The sequence below is a fragment of the Phalaenopsis equestris genome, unplaced genomic scaffold (genome assembly GCF_001263595.1).
Source record: "Phalaenopsis equestris unplaced genomic scaffold, ASM126359v1 Scaffold232767, whole genome shotgun sequence".
Classification (NCBI taxonomy): Eukaryota; Viridiplantae; Streptophyta; class Magnoliopsida; order Asparagales; family Orchidaceae; genus Phalaenopsis; species Phalaenopsis equestris.
The window spans coordinates 276,290-291,877 of record NW_018250729.1 but is presented as its reverse complement, the minus strand read 5'-3'; the positions used below and the strand labels follow the sequence as shown (position 1 = coordinate 291,877).

At 38.4% G+C, this 15,588-nt stretch overlaps 1 protein-coding gene across 4 annotated transcripts in view; it reads right to left on the bottom strand.

Annotated features, from left to right (window-relative positions):
• Positions 1–3,996: 3,996 nt before the first annotated feature.
• LOC110038406 (protein TPR2-like) overlaps positions 3,997–15,588 on the bottom strand; it is a 92,417-nt gene continuing 80,825 nt past the window's right edge. For 2 of the 4 annotated variants that reach the window (XM_020743244.1, XM_020743247.1), the window contains exons 23-26: positions 11,166–11,267; positions 10,632–10,814; positions 10,250–10,422; positions 3,997–4,543 (exon numbers count right to left, since the gene is read on the bottom strand). In XM_020743244.1, coding sequence (XP_020598903.1) covers positions 4,330–4,543; positions 10,250–10,422; positions 10,632–10,814; positions 11,166–11,267 — 672 coding nt within the window. In that variant the 3' untranslated portion in view covers positions 3,997–4,329. The remainder of the gene's footprint in view (positions 4,544–10,249; positions 10,423–10,631; positions 10,815–11,165; positions 11,268–15,588) is intronic. The other 2 variants (XM_020743246.1, XM_020743248.1) reach the window with 2 other exon arrangements.

Below are 15,588 nucleotides of genomic sequence, written 5' to 3'. Positions count from 1 at the left end.
ACTTCCATGGCTCCAAAATCATATCGGTGCTTATACTCGCCCTAGCGAGTTCCACTTTCTCATAGAAAGGCTAAGCCCTATTTGACTTGCATCATTTTATCCATATAGAACGAAGAATTCAATGTCAAACAGATAAAAGAGTTATGTAATAATGAAATGTAAGACAAACTCACAAACACATTGTTCTCTATAGATATGGTGCACAAATGAGCTAATACTTTATGTTGGATGTGAATCTTAGAAGAACTAATCTTTGAAGAACTAGTTATAAACTTAGCTACCTCTTTGCTCCACTTGCACTTCTTTAGAGGAAGTATCTCGTAATCACTACAAGTTGGGAGATGCGTTGATGGTGTCAAAAGAGCCAGCTTGAGGTCCTCTTCTCAGATTTCTTTAACATCACTGTAGAAGATTGCCCAAGTTAGAAGGAGAGTCCAAAAATGAATAGAAATTCCTCGACAAAAAATTTGTAGACTTAGTCCACCTCAAGCTGCATCTCCTTCAAATCCCAAAATGCGAGCATTTCTGGCATTTCATCTTCGAAGATCTAGAGAGAAATAGGCAGCCACTATAATTTCCCTTGTTTCTAGTAAAATTTGTAATCATATTGCTATAAGAATAATATTGTAGACTAGTTTCTTACATGATGCCTTGTGTGGAAATCCAATATCTTGTCCCTGAAAGACACACAACTACAAATCCTCCCAACTATGTTAGAATCTATTAGCACCAATTTCAACCCATTTTTTATGAAAAAAAGTGATAAGCCCAATGAAGATTTTTGTTGTCCTACAAGAAAATGTGAGATACTAACTTCAAAAACTTTCGGAATATCAGTCAACTAAGTCATTGGTGGAAGTCGCAAGCTGGCCCACAAAGTTATCCCGTAAATAGCAATGTATCCACAAGGAGGGGAGCAGGCTCAATTGTTTGGAGCAAAAATCTTCACCACCATATCATTCGAGATGATAAAATTTCTTCGAAAATATTATAAAATTAGCCTCAGTTAGGGTCAAAATTGCCTCTTCGGGATTCTGAATTTTCTTTTGGTTTTTTTTTTGGGAGGGGGAGGGGTTTCCTAGACGTCAACATCTTGTAGTTCAGAAAATCTCATTTGAAAAGCAAAATAAAAGCGTAGAAAATCTTCTTTGAAAAGTCAACAACAACAAAAAAATTCACTCCAAAAAGTGAAACAGAAGCATAGAAAATCCCTCTTGAAAAATGCAATAGCAGTGTATAAAATTCCCTATAGAAATCGCAGTAGTAGCATAAGAAGTTCCTTCACGAATGCAAAAATTTCTCTCTTTCTTTTCACCTTTTTATAGACTAAAAAATGCCAAAAAATTGACTAAAAAGGCCAAAATATGGCTCGGCCTACTTCGTTCTTTGCGAGTTGTCCAATTTCGTGCGATCGAACGAACAAAACTTTTGATCAATGCGACCACGGAGTATCACACGTGTAATAGCTTGTCCGTACCACGGAACACAGGCACAATCCGCACTACAACGGTGCTTCACCGTTCAAATGGTGTAGGCAAAGACCCTCCCGTCGCCGTTCAATTTAGGTTACACGAATCGCTAGATTGACCAGACTTACATTTTGGACTTGCTTCACCACTCATGCAGCCAACCCACGCACCAGACCCATCCCATTAATTCATTTCAACCTGAATCGTGCTCCCATGTTCTTCCACAACAGCCCTAGTAACTTGTTTTCATCGACACCCCTCCACCATATGCCTCCGTTTTCTGTTGCCTCACCATTAAGAAAGTCAAAATTTTCTAATTTGTTTTCAAAAGTTCCACCATATTTTCATAACTAATAAATTTGAGATGAGCATACAAAATCACTCATAATTTCGTGTGCAACTGATACACCATTAACAAATTTATCATTTTGCGCAAATCTCGACCAATTAGCAAGAATCTCTAAGCATTTTTTTTACCATGAAATGCTCAAACTCCAATTCAAAATCATCCAGAACTCCAATTTCAACAAATTATAGTCAAACTATCTGACTTAATGAGACGAACACAGTTACATCGTAATTGATCTAATCCGAGTCAAATCACACCTAGATCAAGCCATTATACCACTTTTGAATGATTTGGTTGGTCAATTGAAGTCCTATGGATTCCAATTCTAACAAGCTTATAGTTAAATCAGTGTATTAATGAGACAAATCCATCGAGCACAAAATCACTCAATTATGAAAGCACTTAAATGTTCACAAAGCATATTCTCATCAGGAGAATCTCTTCAGATAGTCCAATTGAATGGTCAAATTCTTTCTATTTTGCAGAGAGGACACTCCCAAACTCTATAAATAGAGTCCTACCTCTTTCATTAAAGGAGACCTAGCCCTTAAACCGGAATAGGAGCTAGACCTAAAGTCAATTCACGAAAGAACTAAATTTCAGTGTTGTTCAACACCAAAGAACTCATGAATGCTTCATGCTCTTGCATCTACTGGCTACCGTCGACCGCCAACCAGTCATTACAACAAAACCCCTTACGAAATCATGGCATATGTTGCAGAATCCTAACGCACGTTCCAAATTAACGAAAACAGATGAAGTAACATATCATCCCGAACATTGCACAACAACACACCTAGAAGACAATGTACTAAAAGTCTTATAGCTGCTACCAAATGCAATCACGCCCAGTCATTGTGCAACGAAATTATATATTGAGGAACTATCTATTTATTCCTCTCATGTGGGACAAATACATACATTTATAATCACAAACTCATAATGAATCATTTCAACTGATTTGAACCATATGCTTTTTCTCTTTCTAATTTTTCATGTAAAAACTTTGAATATCCCAACCTCTTATATTATCTGACTGTATTCTAAACAATTTCGCAATGCCAAGACATTAACTAATCAATCTACCGTCATAAATCTTCCAACACAACCAATATTTTTTCGTACACAATTTTATAATTCTGCTAATAACTTTTTATCTGATATTAAGACTAAAATCATAAAAACAAATAAATTCCCCACCAAAGAAATCCTAAACCATTCTAAAACTAGAGATTAAACATAATAATAGATGAACATTATCAATCCAAACTTCATGCTACACAAGATCCACAAAGCAACAATGGCGAGATCGCCGCGTCCACAGGCAGAAAAATTATTCCATACGGACACCGATCTCCACCGTCCAACATAGCATTTTTTTTAAAAAACAAAATTCAAAATAAAGCCCATCATCATTCAACTTCGCTGTGATGAACGGTGGAGATCGGACTGTTTGCATTTTTACATATGATATCCGTATTGAATAAATTTTCCCAGAGGCAACAGGTTCTAAAAGTAATTATTATTATGAAAAAATAGGGTTATAAACACACACTCTCTCTCTCTCTCTCTAAATAACAATTTTTTTACAACTATAAGTACAAATTCTGATTTTAGAAAAAAATCTAGCACCACAATTTTCTAAGAAAGTAAAAATCATATGATAGCAAAATAAAAATATAACTGATTTAAAATTGTATTATCGAAACACTTTCTTCTCCGTAAAACAATTGAAATTATTAAAGTTGCAAGTAATCATAGAATTACTACCCCATGTACAAATAGAAAATCAGTTTTTTTTTTAAAAATTTTGCGTATATATGTATGTATGTATGTATATATGTATGTATATGTATGTATGTATGTATATATGTATGTATATATATGTATGTTTGTATATATATGTATGTATGTATATATATGTATGTATGTATATATATATATTGGATATCTTTCAAAATGATTGGAAAACAAAACAAAAAGAAATAGTGACGCTTTTATCATCAAAATTAATCTTCATCAAATGGCTGGAGATATCTCAAAGAGGAGAAAAACGATCAAAAGTGATCTTACGAGGATGGATTTACGAAGTCAAAATAGGCCAATCTCAGCCTCATTGCACATCCACAGCCTTTATACGCCTAAATAAGAAACAATAATCAGGAGAACTAAAAATAATGAAAGACAATATGGCTTGCACCACATAAGCACTCAAATTATCAATTGATGCCACAGGCGTTGTTCTTATTGCTAAATTTGGAATAAATGCTAGGAAAATACTGTTCAGCATACTTCATTTATACAAACTATAAGAAAATATCTATCATCTTCCTTCTCTAATCCTAACAGGAATGGAACGTAATCCGTAATTAGTGATAGAAAAGAAGCAAAAGTAACTTTATTGGGGATTAAGACGGGAAAAAAAAGAATAATTGTGATCCCTTGAGCTACTGTGCACCTGTTACATTAGTTCTACCGATGGAATATGTTCAACTAAAACTGGCATTGGTGTCACCTGGAGGGGGCATCAGATACTTGGTTGCTCAAAGAAGGGTTGGAAGACATGGCTGGAAGAGCACCGTTTTCCTGAGAGGTTGGCCCTCCCGACTTCGACTCCACGTCCGAAGGCTCCACCACATAGACCGTTCCATCACTCATGCCCAACGCCATCTGGTTTACTTCTAAGGGGTGAGCAGCGACTACGATAGGATAGACCAATCCAGCACTGCACACCCAGCAAACAGATGTGTCAGCATAATTTATAATGTTTGCAGCAATCATAGAAGATGATATTTGTCAATGTAATATTTGAAGAGAGGTTAAAACAGCAACTGAAAGGTTGTTTCTGTGGGGATGCAGGTCCTCTTCTTTTTTTCTTTTTTTTTTTTTTTTGGTTGTGGGCTGGCAAGCATTTTGGTGTAGATATCATATTTGAATTTTATTTTTTGTGGTGATGTAAGTCCGCGAGGGAATTCAAGTTGATAATCTCAAAGACAAAATTTGTCCACAAGTGCAGACAATCATTAAAGGCCGTGCAATTATCAAATCATTCCCTCAAAATTTGTCACTTTCAACACTAAATAGGTCTGAAAGTGTCACAAAGTAGCATGCAACGCTTATTCATGTTTATCTATGAATTATCAAATCATTCCCTCAAATCATATTTATCTATGTATAGCCCACCCCTTCAGTGCCTCTTGCAATAGTCGCAAAAAAGATTTTCAGTCAAAACATGGGCTTAAATGGTATTACAAACAACTTACAAATAAACCCCTAAACTTCTTCAATTTTCCCTTTCTACCAATAACACTAAAAAGGGTCCAATCCTCAACACCCCCTCAAGATGGGGAGAAGATATCCACTAAGACCATCTTGTCACATAACCTAGACAAATCTAAAGAACCAAGTCCTTTAGTGAGGTAGCCGGCCACTTGCTCTCCAGTGGCGTCATGATTTGGCTTCAGTAGCTCGTCATTCAACTTTTCCTGGATGAAGAATCTATCAATCTCCACATGTTTGATTCTATCACATTGTACCGAGTTGTTGGCAATGTTAATTGCTCATTTGTTGTCACACCACAAGTTCATTGGGTTCCTTGATCCAGCTTGAACTTGATCAATAAGGCTCTCTGCCACATCATCTCGACAACTCCTAAGGCCATGACCCTGTACTCTGCTTTTGTTGTTGACCTCGATACGATAGGTTGTTTATGCTCTTTCAAGAGACCAAGTTGCCTTTAACAAACATTCAATATCGTGAGGTGGATCTTTTGTCATCTGCACAGCTCACCCCATCAACGTCATAAAAACTCTCAATGTTTATATGTCGATCCTTCAAGAAGATCAAACCTTCCCTGGTGCACTCATCAGGTACCTCAAAATCTGTTACACTTCATTCATATGACACTTCTTTGGATCATGCATATAGCGGCTCAATACTCACTACAAAAGAGATATCGAGTCGAGTGTGACAAAGATAGAACAAACGTTCCGCCAATCTAATATCTCTTACGATCAATCAATTCTTTTGCCTCTGCACTTAGCTTGGTCTTCAGGCTAATTGAAGAGCTGCAAGCTTGCACCTCAGTATGCTTGTTTCCATGAGGAGATCTAGTATATAATTTCTCTAGGAGAAGACCATTCACTCTGGTTCACGAGCCACTTCAATCCCAAGAAAGTATCTGAACTATCCATGATCCTTCACCTCAAATTCATTGCCCTATCTTATTTTTAGATGATCAATCTTTGTTTCATCATCACCGATAACAATGATTTCATCAACAGATACAATGAGGACATTGGTGGGGCATTTATGTTGTAAAAAAAACATAGTGTGATCTGTATTGATCGGCTGATATACCATGTCCAACATAGCCTTTCTAAATCTGTCAAATCGAGCTTGATGAAACCACTTCAAGTCATACAATGACTTCTTAGCCTACAAACCTTACCCATTGTCTGGATTGCATTAAATTTTAGTGGTATCTCCATATATAACTCCTTCAGTAACTCACCATGAAGAAATGCATTCTTCACATCAAGTTGGTGTAACCTCCATCCACCACTCACTGCCAGAGATGCCAATGCCCTTACTATGCTAATCTTTGCTGCGGGTGCAAAGGTTTTGTCATAGTTAATGTCATATGTTTGATTATACCCTTTCGTCAATAGTCATGTTTTGTACCGCTCTACCTTTACTTCTGGAGTTTGTTTCACTGTGAAGATCCATTTGCACCCAACTGCCTTTTTTCCCCATTGGTATTAGCACTATCTCTCATGTTCATTTTTTATCGAGAGTCACAAGCTCTTCATGCAAAATTTCTTTCTACTTGGGATCCTCCTTAGCAACCCACCAACACTTGGGTATATAGACATTGTCCAACGAAACAATGAATTCTCCATGTACATGTGATATGTTAGAATATGAAATAAAATTAGCAATATCATGTTTCCACTTATAACGACAGGGAGGATTTCCCACATTTTTGTGAGAGGTCTACTTTAAAGTCATAGGGTTGGGAGAAGAGGGAGGAGAAATCATATTACCTGTGGATTCTCAGTCGGAGGTGGATGGTGTAGATGTTTCAAGAGTTGGGAAAGATCGGGCAAGGAACTTGCTGGCAAAAGTGGCACTACAGGCATTGTTCCTTCATTTTTCTTCCTTCTCTGTATATACACCCTTAGCTCATCTTTAGCCTGAATCTCACCACATCTGGGTTCACTCTCCTTATTTTTTGGTTCCCCAATTGATTCATCTCACATCACAGAACAAGGCATTGCTCTTATATGTGTTATTCTCTCACCAGTGCTAGTCATCCCGCTTGCCTTTTATCTACAGTATCTTGTGAGTTATTGAAAAGTGAGGTCATCTCTTGGGTGTAATGCGGTTCAAATTCTTCAAATGACACATCCATGCTCACAAACAGTCTCTTCTCCATTGGGCTTCAATAGACACAACCCTCTAGGTAGTGGAATAACTTATCAATACACATTTCTCAGATATGGGATCCAGTTTTCATATGGATGCCCTGTTATTTAAAAAAAAAAAAACATAGCCAAACACATTCAACGAAAGGATCCCGCTATTATCTCCATTCAACATCTGATAAAGGAGACTTCCAATTCAATACCTTTGAGAGCATCCTGTTGATCAATTAAGCATTTGTCAAAATAGTTTGCCCCATAAGTACTTTTGGACATTCTTTGTTATTTTCATGGTCCGAGCTACCTCTATAAGGTGTTTATTCTTCCTCTAAGCTACTTTATTTTGGGTCGGTGTGTATGGACATACGGTTTGATGCTGCATATTTTGGGCTAACAAGTATTCCCCAAATGCTTTATTGGTAAACTTTGTCTTGTTATCAGACCTCAATGTCTTCACTACTACACCAAGTTGAGCTTGGATTGCCTTGTGGAAGACTATAAAGCAAATAAACACATCACCATTATTTTTCATCAAATATAGGAAAGAAACACGAGAAAAGCAATTGATAAAGGTCACAAAATATCGATAATCATTCATAAAACTTATAGAGCAATGTGCCCAAACATCATAATGTATCAAAACAAAAACTAAATAACTTATATTTCCAAAATTGATATAAGAGTTCCTTGTAAGTTTGCCCAATTCACAAGCATCACAAACAAGTTTTTGTTTTTTTTAATCTTTTCATACAAAGAATGATACAAACGACTTAATAAACTAAAACAAGAGTGACATATGCGTCTGTAATGTAGCGGCAACACACTCTCAACATTTGTCTCAGATTCTCCTACTCCAACATTCTCTACCATGGATGTCAAAGTTGAGTCATCCCCTCTCAGTCCAAGTACTAGAGTTCACTATATTATATTTTAGTCCCAAGTGTCTGACACATTTATTTCTCTTGGAAGATCATCTTAGGACTATCAAATGAAACAACACATTTTAGTTGGAGAATAATAACACTAATGGATTAAAAATTCAATGAAAAAAAACATGCAACACATTGGAACAAGCCATATAATTGGTACCCCTCAGTGCACCCATACCAACTACAGACTGTGTTATACTATCAGCCGTCTGGATGCTCTCTAGGACTTAGTAGAGTATAGTAAGAAAATTCTCTAGTAGTAATGTTGCATATCGAGATACACCATAATCTAATATTCATTTTTAAGATCCTATGGTGAAAAATAGAGACAAGATCATGTGTATCACAAGTAACTTTATAGAGTGAGCATAAGTGACAATATTATCCCATGATGATGATTGATTGGAATCAACCTCAAGCACATCTCCTGTTGATTTCTTCTTCCTCTTCATTTCTAGACACTCGTGATCCTCATTGATAAAAAACTCACTTATCTCTCCCTCTTCCTCTGCTATAGCCCCCTTTTTCACCTTATGGAGCACCACGACCATAAGCACGGCCTCTACCGACATCCACCTATCTCTCTCACCATAGATGGCTTAGGACAGGTCTTGCTCAGATGATCAACTTCACCACAGTTTTAGCACTTGCGAGTTTCCCCCTGGACACCTATCATACATGAGCTCGAGGCAGTCATAACTGATCACACGCCACGAAGCCCATTCGGCTCAGAGTTTAGCTTCATGCGACTCTCCTCCCGTATCATCGCAGTAATGGCCTCATCTTGTGAAGGGCTAGTCGACTAAGCTAGAAAGACTAATCTTCTCTAATCAATTACAAGATTTAGATGGGCCAAAAACTACATAGTCATCATCTATGTGAAGATCTCCCCATTCTTGCACTTCGGATCGTCATAGCTCAATATCGGTGAGAAGTGATCAAGATCTGCCCACAAGCGCTCCAGTTCTATAGCATATTCCTAAATTAATCTATCACCTTGTATCATTGCTTCTATCTCGAGTTGAATCCAGAACACCCACCTATGAATCTCAGTCTCAACATAGGTTCTCTTCAGCTTTGCCCAGATATTCTTCGCCTTTCGAATGCCACCACTGAAGAGACAATAAATGGAACCATTGAGTTAAGAAGTCAGGTGCAAAGTAAGACATGTGTGCTGCTCCACTCATCCCTTTCAACACTGTCACCCTCTGGCTCAACCTTGATTCCCAGCATATATCCCTCTAGTCTCATCTTTACTAGAGCAGTCACAATCTAACGTTACCAACTCAAACACGCGGCCAGTCCATCAAGGAGGGAGATCTAACTTCACATGCATCTAGAATGTGTGTTGAGATGGTGGCTTCTATCAAGACGCTAGCTCTCTGTATGATGAGCCCGACCAAGTCCTTTAGAACTTCAGGATTTAGCTTTCCCAGAAACTCAAACACTTTACCTCCTGAACAATTTCCATCTTACATCCTCGAACATAAATCCAAGTTTAGATCACATGATTCAGTTTAGTAGGCCGTTACGCTCGAACTGTGGATGCAGCAATGTATTTCTGTGGATGGGCAAGGATGCAGCGGACCTAGGGTTTCTCTATTCGGTGGCGCTGTAGCTGGTCATCGTTCGAGGCTAGTTGGTTTTGCAGTCTGAAAATGGCGATCCTCTTTATCATTTTCCTATCGCGACCCAACCGTCGGGATTGCAGCATAGAGGGCCTACCGAAACTTGTCCCTTTCTCATCTTTCTACCACAAACCAAGTTGTCGGTACAGCAGTGCAAAAAAAGGCTCGCCTCTATTACTACAGGATAACAGCGCAAAAGGCCCACCTCCCGTCTATTTCTCGTATTACTGTCGAGACCCAACAGCCGGGTTTGGCTCTGATATGAAATAGAATGAATTGTTCAAAAACCTAATATGTTCATTCATAACATGGGCTTAAATAAGGTATTATAACGTTTTACAAATAAAATCCTAAACTTCTTCAACATTCTCTTTTTACAAATAGGACCCTAAATAAGGTTCATATCTCAACATACATGCAATTTACAACAGATAGAAAGCATGATAAATACCTTGCAATTGAAGAAGTGGCATATGAAGAAGGTGCTATCCGGCGATGGAGCCTAAGGCTAGCTGAATCAAAAACGCCGACTGCCCCGTCAAAGAATCCAGCATATATTGACAAACCATCACAAGAGTACACAGCACTAGAAATCGGTGCAGGGAGAGGGTCCCGAGGAGACCACTGCATCAGAGGAGTTAATGCTGAGTACAAAAGAAGGCAAGCGAGATTTCTTTAAATGTAGATCAAGTCACTGGATTGAGGCTAATTTTCAGAAAAATTATCACATACACTGTCTGAAAATGCAAGCATATTTTTAAGATTGTCTGAGCAATGAGAAAGAAAAATCAACTTGTAAAAGTAATAAAAGTAAGAGAGATCAAGAAACTAACAGATCGCAGGCACTCAAGCTGGCTGTCGTAGATGGAAAGTTGGGTTTCATGGACAACCAATAGATGTTGATCGTTATGGAACTGAACTCTGGTATCCCCCGCTAATGGACTTTCATGGCCAGCAGGTGTTTGAATGTATCTGGCTTTCTTCTTGTCCCATCCATCAATGCTCCACATGCATATCTGCCATATTTAGACCATCAACTGGAAGAAGTAAGAAGCATATTGAAATACGGAAACAGGCAATTTTCAATCGCCAAAAAATGTTAGGAGGAGACACTAGTTCAAAAATGGAAGATGATTCAAGAGGAATTCTTGCCATGACCAATCTATAAACAATGGTACGACAAATCTAAACCATTTAATCTAATAGTTTTATAGGATCAATACAATGAGATCTATCACGTCAAGATAACTGTTATTACAAATAGGATTTGAATTATCACCTCAGATTTATTTAAGATCAAGATTAAGTTTTAGACTCGTTTCAATATTTTTCTATTCCACCCCAAGCATCATTAATGTTTTGCACACCTGTGCATCTGCTGCTGAGGAGACAAGAGCATTTAGTGACTGTGAAAATGCAAGGCCGGTAATTTTCTTCTGGTGGCCTTGAAGCTTGATTTTAACCTGCATCTAAGCAGAGAAAATCATCTTAGTTGAGACAAATGATATATATATATATATATATAATTTCAACAAATTCATGTTCTACTTTTCAGCTCATGCAGATTATCAAATATTGCCTAATGTAGTTCTATAACGTATACACTTCTCCGTCATACTTTAACCTAGAAATTTCAAGATTCAGTATAATCCAAATAATCATTATAATAGTTAGTCTAATCCTAATGCGTATATGTTGAATTCCTGTAATATATTCCTACAGCATGTGATGTTGAGATTTGTATCCTTTTTTAGGATTCTAATTGTATATAGAGAATACAAAAGAAGTCTAGGGATTATTTGTAAAAAGCATGTAAGGTTCTATAAAAGTCCAACTCATAAATGAAGAAAACAAGATTTTTACCAAAACATTCATTTCTTCATGGTACCCTAACCTAGCTGCCGTCACTGCTCCTCGATCTCATGAGTTGGGATAAGTGATCTAGAGACCCGCGCGATGTATGAAAGAGGTATCGCAGTTGCCTTGTGTCGCCTTGCCTCGATCTCAAGCTAGTTGAGAAGAAAACAACGGGAATTTCTATCGTGGGCTAGCTGAGATGGCAATAGCGGGGTTGCGGCGTGAAAGGCAATGGCTGGATTGCAATGTGAAAGTCAACGGCGGGATTATGCAATGGGATCGTGAAGTATAGAGGCCCGAAACTTGCATTTTCCGACTCTTCCTTCCACTTCACCCTTGTGATATAGTCGCAAATGTAGCTAACAGGGAAGGAAACAATAGGATTGCAACGTACATAGACCCGAAACTCCCACTTTTTTCTCCTTCTTGCACTTAACAATCACGATACAATTGCAATTAGAGCTAACAAAGTTGGCCAACATACCAACCGGCGAGGCCACTATTCAGATAAAATCCACGTGTCATCTGTATGATTAAGTCTTGGATACTTGTGATCAAGGATGTCAATAGATGAAGATAGTGCTCGAGATAAGAGATTGGAACTTCTGGGGAAGATGGATCAGAAGTTTTAAAGGTCATGTTTTGGATCATATAGGGAGTTGATATCTCGATAAAAGCCACGACCTTGGCACGTGTTCCTAGACATGTGAAGTTAGATCTCCCTCCTATGGATCCTTAGCTCGATAAACCGACCACGTATCTAAGTTGGTCGCATCTGATTGAGGTTGCTTAAGTAGGGAAGAGGCTAGAGGGATACCTGACAGGAGTCGAGCCAAAGAGTGACAGTACTGAATAGGGATGATAGGAGAACCACACACTCCTTGATTTATATCTGGCTACTCAACTCAATGGCTTGATTGATTGTTGCCTCTTCTGTTAATGGTATTCAAAAGGTGAAAAACAGCTGAGCAAAGCTGAAGAGGACTTATGCTGGAGCTGAGAACCACATGAGAGTGTTCCAGATTCAGTGTGGCATAGAGGCAGTGATACGGGGTGATAAATCGATTTAAGAATACTCCATAGAGTTGAAGCGGTTGTGGCAAGATCCTGATCACTTCTCACCTATGATGAGCTATGGTAATCTAAGGTGCAAGGAGATCTTTGCACAACTGAAGACCATGCAGTTTCTGGCTCATCTAAACCCACTCTTTGATCAAAGGAGATATGTCCACCTAGCCCAGGCAACGATTCCTTCAATGAATGAGGCCATCACCATGATAATAAAAGAGAGCCGCTTCAGACTACACTTTGAGCTGAGTGGACTTTCAGATACACGATCAGTTTTGGCTGCCTTGAGCTCAGATATTACAGGTGCCCAAAGAAAGACCCGCAGGTGTTATAACCATGGTGAAGTGGGACACTTGGGAAAGGCTTGTCCAACGCCATCCAAGGAGAGAGGGACGGGGGACGTGAATAGGCTAGAGTCGTGGTCGTACTCGTGGGGACCAAAGAGGTAAAAGAGGGGGCTACTGGATAAATCTGATGGTAGCAGAGAAAAAGGGAAAGATCGGGATTGTCTTTACCAATGAGAATCATGAGTTATTAAAAATGTTGAAGAGGAAGCAGAAAGCAGCAGGTGATGTGACTGAGAATGCATCCATCTTATCGTCATCCAAGTGGAACACTGCTATTTATGCTCACTCAAAAAATGTACTTGTGATATATATGCTCTTGCCTCTATATTCACTACAAGATCACTAAAATAGATTGTAGATTCCGGTGCAACTCAACATGTGAGTGTCTCTAGTGAGATCTCTTCTTATACTCACCTAATTGTTCCAAAAAGTATTCAGACCGCTGTCGATACAACACAGCTTGTGATTGGTGTGATACAGTGAGGTGTACAAATTCCATAACTACTATGTTTTGTTTGCTCTTTCCTTTCCAATGAGCATTTTATCTATAAGTGTCATTATACTACAACTAAAATTTGTTACTTTATTTGATATTCCAAAGGAGATCTTTTACGAGAAGGGAACTGGTTGGAGACTTTGGATTGGCACGTGGCACAATGGACTCTAGTATTTGGATAGAGAAGAGATGGACTAAGCCTAGACATTCATGGTAGAAAGTTTTGGAGCATGAGAATCTAAGACAAATGTGGAGGATGTGTTGATGCTACATCACAGTCACATGTGACACTCTTTGTTTAGTCAAATGAGTCATTTATATCCATCATTGTATGTAAGGGAAAATAAAAGAAAACTTGTTTGTATATTTATGAGTTTAGTAAGCATATCAGGAGCTCTTGTGTTAGTTCTGGTAAAAGAATTGCTTGTGTTTTTTATTTGGTGCATTCAGATATATGAGGACCTTATTCAACAACTTCGATGAATGATTACAAATATTTTGTGACTTTCATTGAATATTTTTTCTCGTGTTACTTGATTATATCTGATAAAAAATTAAAGTAATGTGTTTGTCTGCTTTAAAGACTTTCAGAAAGCGATTCAGACCTAATACAGTGCAATAAGGAAGGTATTGAGGTTTGATAATGAGATAGAGTATACTAACAAGGCGTTTGGGAAATACATATCAATCCAAGGGATACAACATCAAACTACATGTTCATATACACCGGAACAAAATGAAGTGAAAAGAAGGAAGAATAAACACCTTCTAGAGGTAGCGCAAAGCATGATGGTCATGATGAATGTCCCAAAGCACTTGCAGGAGCAAGCGGTTTTAACAGCGGCTTAATTGATCAAATGACCTCAAGAGTGTTGGATTTGAAGTTTCCTTATCACATGTTGAGGGGAGATAATAGTAGAATCCTCACATTAAAAGTTTTTAACTGTGCATGTTTTGTGAAAGACAACAAATCATTGGTAGAGAAGCTAGATCCTAGAGCTATGAAGTATGCTTTCGTGGGTTATTCTGCTACCCAAAAAGGATATGTTTGTTGGTTTGATAGAGAAGGGACTATTTGTCAGCAAGTACACGTTCTTTAGAAAACTCGAACCGTACTACACCCTGGAGGTGACCTCACCCTTTGGTGACTCACCAAATACTAGAGGTATGAGAATTGAGGGGGAGAGTAGTGATGGTCGGAGATTGGTACATGTGGGAACGATGCTTTATCCCATTGTGTGGGAAGGATCAACTGAGGAAGAGCCGAAAAATGAGGAAAATGAGCCCAAATTTGGAGGGGATTAAAGCTCAAGGAGAGTTGAGAGTGAATATAAAGAGGCAGAAATATGGAACAATACCTGTCGTGTCCCTCGTGCCATCAAGTCCCTTATCTCGATCTATCCCAACTCTTGAGACACCTACACCATTCACTTCACAATCCGATTACTTAGGTGATCCTTCTCCTCCCACTCTTATGGCTTTAAGGATGACCTCTCTTCACAGTACAACTAAAACCAAGAGAGAAAGCGGTGCGCCGCAAGTCAAGATTGGTGGCGAAAGAGTGCAGTCAGACATATAGCATTAACTATGACGAGACCTTTCCACCGGTAGCAAGATGAGCACAGTGAGGACACTGGTTACTCTAACTGTAAATGATGGGTAGAGGTCACACACTAACTAGATGTGAATAATATTTTTCTTCATGGTGAGTTACAGGAGATGTATATGAAAATAACATTAGGATTCGGTACAGCTCAGGCAGTGGGCAAGGTGTGTAGGCTCAGAAACTCGCTTTATGGCTTGAAACAATCTCCTCAAGCCTAATTTGACAAGCTTTGAAATCTATGGTGGGCATGAAATATCAGCCGATCAATGCCGACCATACGGTCTTCTTTCGTAAAAATGGTGGTCACATCACCATGCTTGTTATTTATGTTGATGACATAATTATTATTAGTGATGATGAGACAGAGATTGCTTAACTAAATGTAAGATTGGGCAAAGAATTTGATGTGAAGGACC